This window comes from Erpetoichthys calabaricus, chromosome 16 (genome assembly GCF_900747795.2).
Source record: "Erpetoichthys calabaricus chromosome 16, fErpCal1.3, whole genome shotgun sequence".
In the NCBI taxonomy this organism is placed as follows: Eukaryota; Metazoa; Chordata; class Cladistia; order Polypteriformes; family Polypteridae; genus Erpetoichthys; species Erpetoichthys calabaricus.
The window spans coordinates 35079581-35093769 of record NC_041409.2 but is presented as its reverse complement, the minus strand read 5'-3'; the positions used below and the strand labels follow the sequence as shown (position 1 = coordinate 35093769).

Sequence of the window (14189 nt, the reverse complement as noted above, 5' to 3'; positions counted from 1 at the left end):
CCCTGTGCAGCGTTAGAGAGAGAGCGCAAGAGAGAGACACAGACAGGCACATGCATGCGCAAGAGAGAGAGAGAGACACGCGAGAGAGACACATGCACATGCGCGAGAGAAAGAGAGACACGCACACACACACGTGCACGCGAGAGAGAGACGCACACACGCGTGAGAGAAAGAGACACACGCACGCACGCGCAAGGGAGAGACACACACGTGAGAGAGACGCACACACACACGCACAAGAGAGAGAGAGACACACACACGCATGCACACACACACACGTGCACGAGAGAGACGCACACGCACGCCAGAGAGGGCCAGCCACATAACCCACTATAATCATGTTTTACAACAAAACAGAACAAATTAACTGAAAAAATGAACTTAGCAACAAAAAATAGACTACGCTCATGCTCGCAACTTGCAGTTCTTGTTGCCGATTGATGCATTTTTTTTTGTTTTTTTTTTTTTTGCGGTGGGACGTCGGATAATACAGAATATTGGATAAGCGAGACTCTACTGTACTATGCTTTCATGCACTTTGCACTTGTCACCATAACCAACAATTTAATTCAGCAGTCTACTTAATAATTCATAATTCATTCAATTCAATTTATAGGACAGAGGCACATTAAGTCAGGATTAAGTTCAGCCCTCCAGTTCACCTATTAACACTAGAATTACCAAAGCTTACGAAAAAACTCTTAAACCCGGTCCACCTTAAATCCACTCACACCTCTCCGTTAGCATCTTTTGTCTTGTAAATGTGTCCATAATCCCAAGCAGCCTGCTACCCCATCCTCCCACCGCCACAAAAAGTACAAAAACCTCTCCAAGCTCAATTCTTGTTTATCAGGGATTGAAGTAGTACCTAGAACTGTACAGGCTAAAAAATATGTGGTTATTTGGAACTCATGCATTTCATGTGTGTTCCGTGTCTACAAAGATCTATGTAAGTGAAGGATGACAGAAAATGCAAGAAATGTTGAACACATACCTAAAAGATAAACTTTTCCCATGTTTTAGTACTAACGACAAAATTTTGACATGAAGTGTATGATGTGTGAAGACTGAAGCTCAAATATCAAATAAGAACTTTCACAAAAGGTACAAGTAGAACAGAACAAGTGCACTTTTATTCAAGACTATAACCGAAGAAAAGGAAATCGAGTTAGTGTGGCTTATTGTAGCAACTACTGTGGTAGGACAGTGGTAAGAACTGCTGACTCCTATTCAAAAGGAGGCCAGTTCAAGCCTTCCCACGTCTCAAAATAAACATTTTCAGTAGTGAGCTGCTCTTATTGTTACTATTATACAATAAAAACATACATTTGATTTGAGTCTGTAAAAGCTGGAGTAAATGTAAGGTACTTGTCATGGTTGGTGTTTTTTTTTTTTTTTTTTAATTCAGTTTTATTCTCTCAGTCGCGTTCACACACACCCCAATCTGACACTGTTAGTTTTCAAATAAAGATGTGCTATAACAGAAATGAACTCGGATGAGGATTCTACATTGGACTTCTTTTTTGGGCACATACACCGTCCAGATCTATACACTAGTGTGCAGAGTCACTCACGTACTGAAGAGTCTATAGCTGCAGGTGGAAGCTGACGTTGCACTTTTATATACAAAGTACAGTACAGTGACTGTAAAAGTCAGATCGAATGTTAGTTACCTTTATTTATTTACTTATCTTCCTACACCGTAAAGTCACAAGTAAACTGCAGAGCTTCCTCTGTTTGATCGACACGGGCATGCTCACAAAGTACATGTGTACTCTGTCGCACCTACGCAACGGTGTTTGATCTTATTCAGGAAAAGATCCCAGTTGCCCCAGAAAGACTTTCCAAGACTAAGGTCTTATGAAACTGTTTCTGGACAAAGGCAGAACTGTAGCAACAATCACGTGGAGCTTCCACTTACTACGAGTTTTTTCGTAAGCTTTAGTAATTCCAGTGTTAATGAACTGTACATCACTTCACTTTCTGTTTTGTTCGTTTTTGTCCCCTATTTATTTCAGGAGAAGCACAAGTGTTAATCATGTATTAGAACAGAAACAATTCTGATGCATAAACACTGAAATATATTTCTTATTTATTTTGTAAAACAAGATTTATATGTTTATAGTCCTTTTAATTAAACTTGGCATTTATCTCAATAATTTAGCTGTTAAAATAAAAAAATGTTTTTTAAAATCAAAAAGCTCAAGTTAACCAATTGATTAATTTCGTATTTGGTATTGTGATTTTTACATTCTGCACATTCATAACTGTAATATACAACTTTTGGCTATTTCCAACTGCTATGTATCTTATCATTTTATGTGTTTAACCTGATAATTACTTAAGATAAAATGCCCTGTGCACATTTCCACCTTTTGAAATGAGGTGTACATTTTTTAATTCAAGCTTGTGTGTAGAGCTGCAACAACTAATCAACACTATAATAATCAATTATTAAAAACACTGGCAACAATCATTTTCATTGATTAGTTGATTACATCATTAGGTGGAGTACGTTGTGCCGCACAATTCCGTTACTACTTAATTCAGTTGCAAACACATTTGAAAAAAGGCAGATAGTAAGCAAGTGACAGAAAAGGCAGCGGGACTTAAGACTTCCAGAGTTTACTGTGAAGATAAAATGTTTCCAGGCACAAAAAAAAAAAAGATAATGCAAGAAGATACAAACATTAAATTTAAATAAACTCAGCATATTGCACAGCAAAGGGAGAACCAAGTTTCACATAAATCAAACCACTTGTTTAACTACAAAAGGAACTATGGACATTTCCCCAACACGTGACAAAGATGTTCAGTGTACTGAACTAATTTCAAACATTACTGTAGACTTGGGGTGGGGGGGGACAAAAAAACCACCTAATAAAGTCATGATGGTGCAACAGATTCTTCAGATTCTTCTGTGGTGGTCAGATATTTACATAATGCTTTCACTGCCTGTAAACCTTATCATTCACAGAAACTGAAAAAAAATAAAAAACTTATCAAATTACATATTTTTGAAGAGTGTGTTTAGTGTGATTTTGAATACATTTGCCAAAATGCGAGTTTAGTTAATTCATTGAAAACTGCTGTTTTTAAGGAAAGTGTGAGTGAGCATGGGAAAGACACTATATAATAAAATGTATTATTCCACAGAGCAAGAAGTGCTACTAAGTTTTTTATTTCTATCTATTAGTATTTATTTATGTTGTATACAAATTATGTTTTGTTTAGAATATCTACAAGTAGTTCACTTAAAAAAAATACATTTTTGAAAATTTTAGTTATTCAATTTCATGAATTTTGTTTAATTTCAAATGAATCTTTGTGCAATTCAACTAATCAATTAATCGACAAAATAGCTGTCAGATTAATTGATTAAAAAAAATAATCGTTAGAATTGGGTAAACATGGGTAGGGCTGCAACTGACTGATAAGGTGGAATAGACACCTTAAGGCATCGGTTTATAGTAACCCCTTAGCAAAAATGACTATGACGCTTAAAGTCTGCCAGGTCTAATAAGGATATTTTCATAGCATGCCTGTTCAACTAGTTCTACCACATGCTCCAAAAGAAGTTATATTGTGAAGTCAGCTTAAGATTTTTTTTTTTTTTTTAAATCCTGCATAATTTACATGTATATATCTCCAACCACAAATGTATATTTTATCCTATTTGAACAAATATCTTCTACATTCAGATTCATTTTCCACATATCACCACAACTCTCACTTTTTCCAGGTTTACATGTAGGAATCAGATGACTAGATCCCTCAACTATTAATACAATAAACATATTCATCATCATACCTGTTTTGAACTGTAAACAGTTTCACAAAGGATGCACTTCATTTCTTTTCCCATTTTTGTGCTTTACGTCATATCTGAAGAGGGAAAAAACAAAATTAGTCTGTGGATGAATTGCTAAGCTAGTTCTCAAATACTATTTGCAAACTGACTTGCATGACTACATTTGTGTCAATCACATATTAGAAAAGGAACAAATCTGATACCAAGTACTGGAGTACATTTCTTATGTATATACACAACTATGTACATAATTTGTTTTTACACTGAAAGTGAACATGGAAATCCATCTTGAATTAGAAAACAGAAAAGATCGATTTGCTTCAATGACAAGATTCGACAAGATTCCAGCTAAGAAACAAAACAATGTTTCTTTACACAGCTTAAGTGCAGTTTTATTTAGTGTTGGCTGATTTTCTCATGAAAACTGACAAAGGACATGTAATTTAAAATTTCCAAAATCATTCAAGACTTTCACATGACTATTCACTACAGCATAGAGGGGCATAAACACAAAGAATGGCTTACCTTGACACATGTAATTAAGCACTGTACAATTCCACATTCAGAAAGGCAATTAAACAGACTGCATATCTTCTGTCAATAATTACTCTAAAAAAAACCTAGCTGGAATGCAACACTCATATGTAAGCAATCATCATTTTGATGTAATGTTACCAAGCAGTACTGGAGAGAAATACTGTAAAATGAGCATCAGAATTAAAAAACACAACACATGCACGCATGCATGCATATCATGGTCACAGACCAGTGTCTTCCACCCTTAATAAATCAGAATGTTCATTCCAACAAAAGCATTTCTAAATGTTTGCAGCAATTTTAATTTTAAGGAGTGGTTCGCTTCCAAACTATAAAACTATTGTCTGAGGAATTAGCTTTATTTTCATGTCTCCACATTATTCAATCCTGAATCAGCTACATGGACAAATATTCACAACTACTACCCTACATAACTGTGATGCAAGTTGCAGCAAGGTGTCCAATAAACAAATCTGATATGGCCAGCACACGATTTTGTCCATATTATAAGAACAGCACAGAATACAGTATGAAATTAAATACAGTAGACCCCCCGCAAAGTTGTGGTTCAGAGTTTGCGGCCTTAGTCATTCGCGGAATTTTCCTTAGAACCTATCTAATAATTGTTAGCGGAAACCACAAATATCCTCCGCAATTTTTATGGCTTTTTTCATGGCAATACTGTACTGTAGAGAGAACAGGAAGCAACTGTAGAGGAAATGCGGCTTGGGATGGTGAAAGTAGCCAATAGAATTTGAAACTGCAACTCCGAGCAGTCCCTGCAGTGGCCCTGATTGGTCTTCTGCTGAGGGTGCTGGGGCTGTTGGGGTCAAAGGATGTCAGCGCAGCTTTTACAAAGGGGCCGGTGACCAAAAGCAAAAAAAAAATTTTTGTAATCTGTGTTTCAAGTTCCTGTCTCTCTGCCTGCCTTCTGTTGGGTTACCTGTACTTATTCGTTTTGTCCTGGATCGTTTCACGTTTGGCGTCTGGATTGTCTGCCGTCTGCCTGTGTACATGAAGACTGTAAGTGGATACATGGCCATCCTGCAAAGAAAGGAGTGCTCCTGAACCCGTCCACCCGTCTTCACCATTTCAGGAACATTCCCATTCAACGTGCGGATCTCTGGACAATCTATTTTCATCATTACATTTCATTCGTTGCCATTTTCCATGATTTACTATACGTGTTTTGTTGGTGCTTTGTTGTATTTAATGTGTAATCGCTGTAAGGGGAACAGGGGTGGTATCGTTGTTTTCATTTATTTCATTTGTTTTCATTACATTCTTTATTTGCTGTTTGATTACCGGATTGCTTTGTTTTTGTCTCTGTGACTGCATGCGGGTCGGGCCAAAGCTGGGTGCATCCCTGGAATCTCCACCATAAAAATAAATAAATCACCGTCTTCTCTACGGTGTGAATCTTAGTGGCACCGGACCGCTACAGCGTTATTCATTGCTCCTTGCTGCTGATTGACTGTGATGCATCTCCAGCTGAGTGTCCTTGTGTTTTCCGTTTTGTCCCTCTTAACCCTTAAACTGCCACAACCGGCTATAGTCATTTCCCAGTGCCATTTGCAAGCACATAGGAGCTGATCAGTCAGTGCTGTACATTCGTTGAGCAGCCAGCTCATGACCACCTAAACGCACCCCTAAAAGACACGGACGCTCCTCAAAAAAAAACCCGTTAAAAACGCTAATAGACTACTTTCACATTGCTCCGTTACTTGCTGGGCTTACTTGCTGCTCCTCTGTCGCGTGATATGCTTCTCGCTATGCATACTTAAAAGCATGAACAGCACCTGTCCTTTTTGGCCGATTGCTTTGTTTCTCTCTCCTCCCCCAGCCATCCTCTGCTCTTGTTGGGGGTCACGCTCCCGTTGTGCTCCCCTATGATGTTTGTCTATTCTTTAATCAAGAACTAACTGCATACTGAGCTCATTTTACTTCTGAAAGAGACATGTTTGTTTAAAGTGTTTGAATAAAGTTTCTGTCTCTACAATCTCCTGTGTTTCTGTGTAATTCTGTGACCCAAGCATAACACACTGCAGCCTCACTGTTCCTGGAATTGAGCTGCTGCACTAGACTAGCCTGCTAGCATCAGTGTTTACCTCTGTGTGCTTGCGTGCTGGCAGTTCAAGCGTAGTTGGCTCGGTGATTTACTTAATTTCATCCATGGCGTCAGTTGCATCTTGTACATATTGTTCCAGTAGTTTTTACAGTTCATTAGCAGTGTGTAAAATGATCAGTGCTGCAGTAATTGTGATGCTCTTTGCATGAAAAAAAAAAAGTGTTCTATTAAAATTTCACTTTTTCTTTGTGAATTGTGATGTTTACTTAAAGTGCAGCAAAAAAGTATTTGGTGTCCAGGGATGCATTAACCCCAAGTATGTGGAAGTTTAAGGGTTAAAACCCCAAGACGCTGCCGAAACGTCCTGCACTTTCTAAGGCTTCTGGCAATGAAAACGCTCTTGCATGAATTACAGTACATATAGTGGTAACATCAGTATTTTACATTCTAGCACCGAGGGAGACATAGCAGTAGAGTACTGTGCAGTATACAAGTTTACCTTTACATTTTTTTTTTTAGGTAATGTATTAAGCTGAGTTTGAAATTAAAGTGTTTTGGGGGCATATTTAGGGTTTAAACTATAAAAATAGGCATTTTTTTTAACCACATCCAAAATTCACGGTTTTTCACAATTCGTGGGTGCTCTAGGAACGTAACCCCTCGAATTTTGGGGGTGTACTGTATATAGAATATGAAATACCACAAATGTCTACTTTTAATTTAAGCATTTTGACAGGCTTTAGTTTTCACATTTTGGACCCTGGTCCTGTTCATTTCCATTTTAAAATGTAAGAATATGCTAGGGATTTTTTCAAATTTATAAAAGACACTTCACTTTAGAACATAATTTTATGTGGCAAATTAATATACACCCTGACTGTGAAGAAAAAACTGACTTAAAAACACAAAATTTATCCTTTAAAGGCAAAACCTATTATACAACTTAATAAAGGCATTACACTGTATGTAATGAAAAAAATCTCATAAGATAAGGAAAAAAATGAAAAGAAAAATTATACTTGCCACATTATAATAGGGTAGGATGAAGTTTGATTGGGAGAGCTTAATACAAATATTGGCATTGGAACTTACTGTGAGGAGTTTGCATATACAGGGTGATTGATGGTACTAAACTGACAAAGTTTGACAGAATATAGCTCAGAGAATGAGTGAGCATGCTCTGCAATGTTGTGTCTTCATGTGCAGAGTAGGTTCCGGATTTCTGTCCAATATAGGAGTAGTGGATTAATATCCATACTTCCCTATATTGGAACGAGAAGGTTGGCAGAATAAATAAATATATGATTCATTTAATGCCAATTGACATAGTTTTCACACAGTTTTTACTGTTTAGCACTATGCTTTATGTTGCTAGAGAAGTATACTTTACCAATCAAAAGTTTTAGAACACCTTTCTAAATTTAAATTTAAAGTTTTGGTTAGCAAAAGCTGAAAAAAGGACATTTCAGATATTACAAATAGGCCTTCTTCAGGGAACAACTAAAGGTTACAACCTACAGATGTTCTGCAGGAATTAAAAATAAATTAAACCTTGAAAGTTGAAGCAAACAATTTGCACAGGTGTCCCAGCTTCACTTGATTACATAAAAACTCTCTGTCGTTCTTAAATCTGAGTTGCAACAGACTGTGTTACTACACCCTCTGAAGTACTACTTTAGAAAGTTGTAAATCTACTGATAATGGCAATTAACAAATTATTATTATTACCCTTTGAAGTGTAGGCCTTTCATTTAGAGAAACTGCAAAAGAAAAAAAAAATCTAAGTGTCAGGGAGTATGGTGCCCTAACTGGAAGAAACTCTGACAGGAAGAGATCTGGCAGGCCCATAGTCACAATCCAATCAGAAGACAAATTTCTGAGGATCACCAGCTTGCGTCATATACATATATATATTACATATAAAAATAATATATAGCTGATACCGTTATCTGCCCAGTGCCTTCTCTGTCTCCCTATTATACAAGGAATTCCCTGTCTAGTTATTTGTCTATGTAGTGTCTTCCCTGTCTGCCTATTACATAGTGCCTTTCTTATGTATCTATTACATAGTGCATTTCACATCTATCTATCTAGTGGCTTCTCTATCTGTATATTATACACGGTCATTCCCGTTTTTTTTTATTTTTATTTTTTATCTAGTATACAGTGCTTCCCTATCTGTCTATCTAGTGCATTGCACATCTGCTGTATATGTACTCCCACTGCCTGCTTACCTTCCTGCTGCGTCTGTTGATTAACAGGCTGTAGTATTTTTAATTTATTTTTTGACATAAATCTCAGAGATAAAAAGTATATATATCCTGCTGCGTTGTGATTGGCTGAACACTTTGTGTCAGCTATACACAACTGGCCCTGGCATGATGGTCTTGGGTTCTTTTGTTGAAGGCAGAGTTGGTGACAGGCATTCTGAATCAAAAGGGTTACCATAGTTTGTGGTAATAGCAGCAAAAGTTGGTTACTTTGATGAATCAAAAATTTGAATAAAATCTTGTACCCTTAATTTCTTGACTTATTTTTATATTTACTATTGTTTACTTGTTCTATGCCTTGATTTCATGAAACATTAAGACTCTACGTGCATTTACATAAAAACTGAAAAAAACTGAGGTGTTCTAATACTTTTGACCAGTAGTGTATACATTGCTATTTGGCAAAGGATGTTTACATTGTAAATGGGGTGCTGCTAATGGCCAATACCAAATTTTATTATCTCACTTGTTTATAATTCCTTTACAAATTAAAGTAATAATTGTAGAAAATTCATTAAAAGGTATTATACAATCACATATTTTCCCCAAATCATAGCCTCTTGAAATAAACAAACTGCTTTGGCTGATAGAAGAAAACAGAATGCTAAAATGGTGCTAGCAATGCAATATGCTGAACAGTACACCATTCTCAGTCTTGCAGTCTTTTATGGATGACTCTGAACCACTGGAGGACATCAGTGTTCCCCAAGTCACAACTCTACCCAGTGGCATGACAGAACACACCTCCTATAGCTTTCTTCCAAGTTATGCTCTCAAACAGCTGATGGACAGGCTATTTTAAGAACAAAGGCAGATGAGGGAATTGTCTGAATTCTGTCAGTGACCAACCTACTAACACAGTAATAAAAAGAGCAGCAAAATGCAGCAGTACAATCCAAACATTTTCACTTCACTTAATACATGTTAAAGCAAAAACACAGATTGTGTAGGAACAGGAGAAGAGAGGAGTAAGCAGAAATGGAGGAAAACAATCAGCAGGTGATAAGCTATATGTCTGAGGTAAATAGCCTACTTCATGTAGGTTAATAATCATTTTATTTTTTCTTTAAGATAATCTTTAACAGGTTTGACCAAACTAACCCACTCTCACCTCGGAGTACTGCACCCTCCATACATCCTTCTGCTGATACCAGCATAGGAGAGACATCCCCACCCATAATTACAACAGCGCAAGTGAGCAGAGAGCTGAGGAGACTTCGTGCCGGCAAAGCAGCCGGTCCAGATGGAGTATCGCCACGACTGCTGAAGGTCTGTGCATCAGAGCTGGGGGGTCCTCTACAGCCCATCTTTAACCTGAGCCTGGAACAGGGGAGAGTCCCGAGGCTTTGGAAAACATCTTGTATCACCCCAGTCCCAAAGGTATCACATCCTAGTGAGCTGAATGACTTTTGGCCTGTTGCTCTGACATCACATGTGATGAAGACCATGGAGAGGCTGCTGCTTCACCACCTTAGGCCACAGGTTCAACACGCCCTTGACCCTCTGCAGTTTGCATATCAGGAGAAGGTGGGAGCGGAGGATGCCATCATCTATATGCTACACCGATCCCTCTCTCACTTGGACAGAGACAGTGGTGCTGTAAGAATTATGTTTCTAGACTTCTCTAGTGCCTTCAACACAATCCAACCTCTGCTCCTTAGGGACAAGCTGACAGAGATGGGATTAGACTCATACCTAGTGGCATGGATCGTGGACTATCTTAAAGACAGACCTCAGTATGTGCGTCTTGGGAACTGCACGTCTGACATTGTGGTCAGCAACACAGGAGCGCCACAAGGGACTGTACTTTCTCCGGTCCTGTTCAGCCTATATACATCAGACTTCCAATACAACTCGGAGTCGTGTCATGTGCAAAAGTTCGCTGATGACACTGCTATCGTGGGCTGCATCAGGAATGGGCTGGAGGATGAGTACAGGGACCTAATCAATGACTTTGTTAAATGGTGCGACTCAAACCACCTACAACTGAACACCAGCAAAACCAAGGAGCTGGTGGTGGATTTTAGGAGGCCCAGACCCCTCATGGACCCCGTGATCATCAAAGGTGACTGTGTGCAGATGGTGCAGACCTATAAATATCTGGGAGTGCAGCTGGATGATAAATTAGACTGGACTGCCTATACTGATGCGCTGTGCAAGAAAGGACAGAGCCGACTATACTTCCTTAGAAGGCTGGAGTCCTTCAACATCTGCAATAAGATGCTGCAGATGTTCTATCAGACGGTTGTGGCGAGCGCCCTCTTCTACGCGGTGGTGTGCTGGGGAGGCAGCATTAAGAGGAAAGACGCCTCACGCCTGGACAAACTGGTGAGGAAGGCAGGCTCTATCGTTGGCATGGAGCTGGACAGTTTAACATCTGTGGCAGAGCGAAGGGCGCTCAGCAGGCTCCTATCAATTATGGAGAATCCACTGCATCCACTAAATAGTAACATCTCCAGAAAGAAGAGCAGCTTCAGCGACAGACTGCTGTCACTGTCCTGCTCCACTGACAGATTGAGGAGATCGTTCCTCCCCCAAACTATGCGACTCTTCAATTCCACCCGGGGGGGTAAACGTTAACATTTAACATTATACAAAGTTATTGTCTTTTTTTCATCTGCATTATTATCATTCTTTAATTTAATATTATTTATTTTATCAGTATGCTGCTGCTGGAAAATGTGAATTTCCCATTGGAATTAATAAAGTATCTATCTATCTATCTATAGTGCTATTTACTCTGATGGGAATTCAGAAATTTAGTGCAAAAGTAAAGCAAACTTGCAATATATATATATATATATATATATATATATATATATATATATATATATACATACACACACACACAACCACCCACACACACACAAAATGAAGTATCACATTTCTCAAGGTCACTGCGCAAGGTAGAGGAAGCCGAGTGGGTTGGGGTAGGGGCCCTTTGATAGGCGATCTCTTGTAGTTTTCAGTTGGGAATATGCCATGGTGAGGTGTGCACTGTGCTTTTGCTGTCGAAGCGTTCTTCAAAAACAATGAATCCATCACCTTCCAAATGCACTTCAGCCTATCTCCCAACAGTGACGCCCCAAATCAGAAAACAATTCTTCAGTGGGTGGCTACATTTAGACAGACGGGTACACTGAACAGAAAATCTCCAGGCCATTCTCGGACTGTACAAAGGCCAGAAACCATCCAAGCTGTAAGGGGCATCAATTTAGCAGTCTCCTAGATATTCAGTGCGCAAACATATTCTGCCTTAGGCATTTCCAACATGTCTTTGAGGAGGATTTTGCATGTGGAACTTAATTTCCAATATATCTTATGTGGACCTTATATCAGACCCAGAAAACACTGTCCCCACTGTTTTAACAGCACTAACAGAATTTCAAAAGATATCTGGTCTTAGAATTAATCTGAATAAAAGTATACTCTTTCCAGTAAATTCACAAGCATATAATATTATATTAGACACCCTACCTTTTACCATAGCAGATCAGTTTAAATACCTAGGGGTAAATATCACAAGTAAACATAAAGCTCTTTATCAACAAAATTTTGGCGTCTGTATGGAAAAAATTAAGCAAGACTTGCATAGATGGTCAACCCTTCATCTCACTCTAGCCGGAAGAATTAACATTGTTAAGATGAATATCCTTCCTAAACTTCTCTTTTTATTTCAAAACATTCCAATATATATCAATAAATCGTTTATTAAACAGTTAGATTCAATAATAACCTCATTCATTTGGAACTCAAAACACCCACGTATCTGAAGAGCGACCCTACAAAGACCTCAGGCAGAAGGTGGCATGGCTTTACCTAATTTTCAGTTTTATTACTGGGCAGCAAACATACAAGCCATAAAAACCTGGACACAAATAAATGAACATACACAGGCTTGGCCCGCAATAGAAGTAAAATCCTGTAGTACTTCTTTATATTCCCTGCTCTGCTCTCCAATAAATGAAAGTTATCGCAAATATACTAATAACCCAATTGTGCTTTACTCACTCAGAATATGGAACCAAATTAGAAAGCATTTTAAGATGGAAAATCTTTTATCAGTGGCACCTCTGCAAGAGAACCACCTCTTTCAACCTTCGCAAGTATATCCAGTTTTTAATACCTGGAAAAGTTTTGGGATTAAAATGCTCAGAGATCTTTATATAGACAACATATTTACATCTTTTGAACAATTACGTTCAAAATTCAACCTCCCAGCTACACATTTCTTTTACTATCTTCAAATTAGAAATTTTGTTAAACAGAAATTGCCCGATTTCCCCCACCTTGCACCCTCCACAATGCTGGAAAAAATACTGCTCAATTCCGAGGAAACAAACACTATTTCCGCAATATATAAAATCTTATTAGAGTCCCTACCTTTCAAAGATCCAAGAGGACATTGGGAAGAAGATCTCTTAATCAATATATCAGAAAAGGAGTGGAAGGTAGCAAAGCAGAGAATTCACTCGAGTTCTATATGCGCAAAGCATAGAATTATTCAACTAAAAATTATATATCGAGCCCATCTGTCTCGCTTAAAACTGTCCAAAATGTTTCCAGGGCAGGATCCAACCTGCGAGGTTATTAATTGATTACAATGAAAATAAAATAAAAATATTTAAAAAAAAAAAAAGAAAATCTCCAGGCCATTCTCGGACTGTACAAAGGCCAGAAACCATCCAAGCTGTAAGGGCATCAATTTAGCAGTCTCCTAGATATTCAGTGCGCAAACATACTTCTGCCTTAGGCATTTCCAACATGTCTTTGAGGAGGATTTTGCATGTGGACCTTAATTTCCAATATATACAGTGGTGTGAAAAACTATTTGCCCCCTTCCTGATTTCTTATTCTTTTGCATGTTTGTCACACAAAATGTTTCTGATCATCAAACACATTTAACCATTAGTCAAATATAACACAAGTAAACACAAAATGCAGTTTTTAAATGATGGTTTTTATTATTTAGGGAGAAAAAAAATCCAAACCTACATGGCCCTGTGTGAAAAAGTAATTGCCTCCTTGTTAAAAAATAACCTAACTGTGGTGTATCACACCTGAGTTCAATTTCCGTAGCCACCCCCAGGCCTGATTACTGCCACACCTGTTTCAATCAAGAAATCACTTAAATAGGAGCTGCCTGACACAGAGAAGTAGACCAAAAGCACCTCAAAAGCTAGACATCATGCCAAGATCCAAAGAAATTCAGGAACAAATGAGAACAGAAGTAATTGAGATCTATCAGTCTGGTAAAGGTTATAAAGCCATTTCTAAAGCTTTGGGACTCCAGCGAACCACAGTGAGAGCCATTATCCACAAATGGCAAAAACATGGAACAGTGGTGAACCTTCCCAGGAGTGGCCGGCCGACCAAAATTACCCCAAGATCGCAGAGACGACTCATCCGAGAGGTCACAAAAGACCCCAGGACAACGTCTAAAGAACTGCAGGCCTCACTTGCCTCAATTAAGGTCAGTGTTCACGACTCCACCATAAGAAAG

General features: G+C 38.3%; 1 protein-coding gene across 1 annotated transcript in view; it reads right to left on the bottom strand.

The window, feature by feature from the left end:
• Positions 1–14189, bottom strand: part of LOC114666984 (zinc finger protein 106-like) — an 88808-nt gene that overhangs the window by 60117 nt on the left and 14502 nt on the right. Inside the window, exon 2 of the mRNA XM_051920064.1 lies at positions 3812–3885. Coding sequence (XP_051776024.1) covers positions 3812–3865 — 54 coding nt within the window. The 5' untranslated portion in view covers positions 3866–3885. The remainder of the gene's footprint in view (positions 1–3811; positions 3886–14189) is intronic.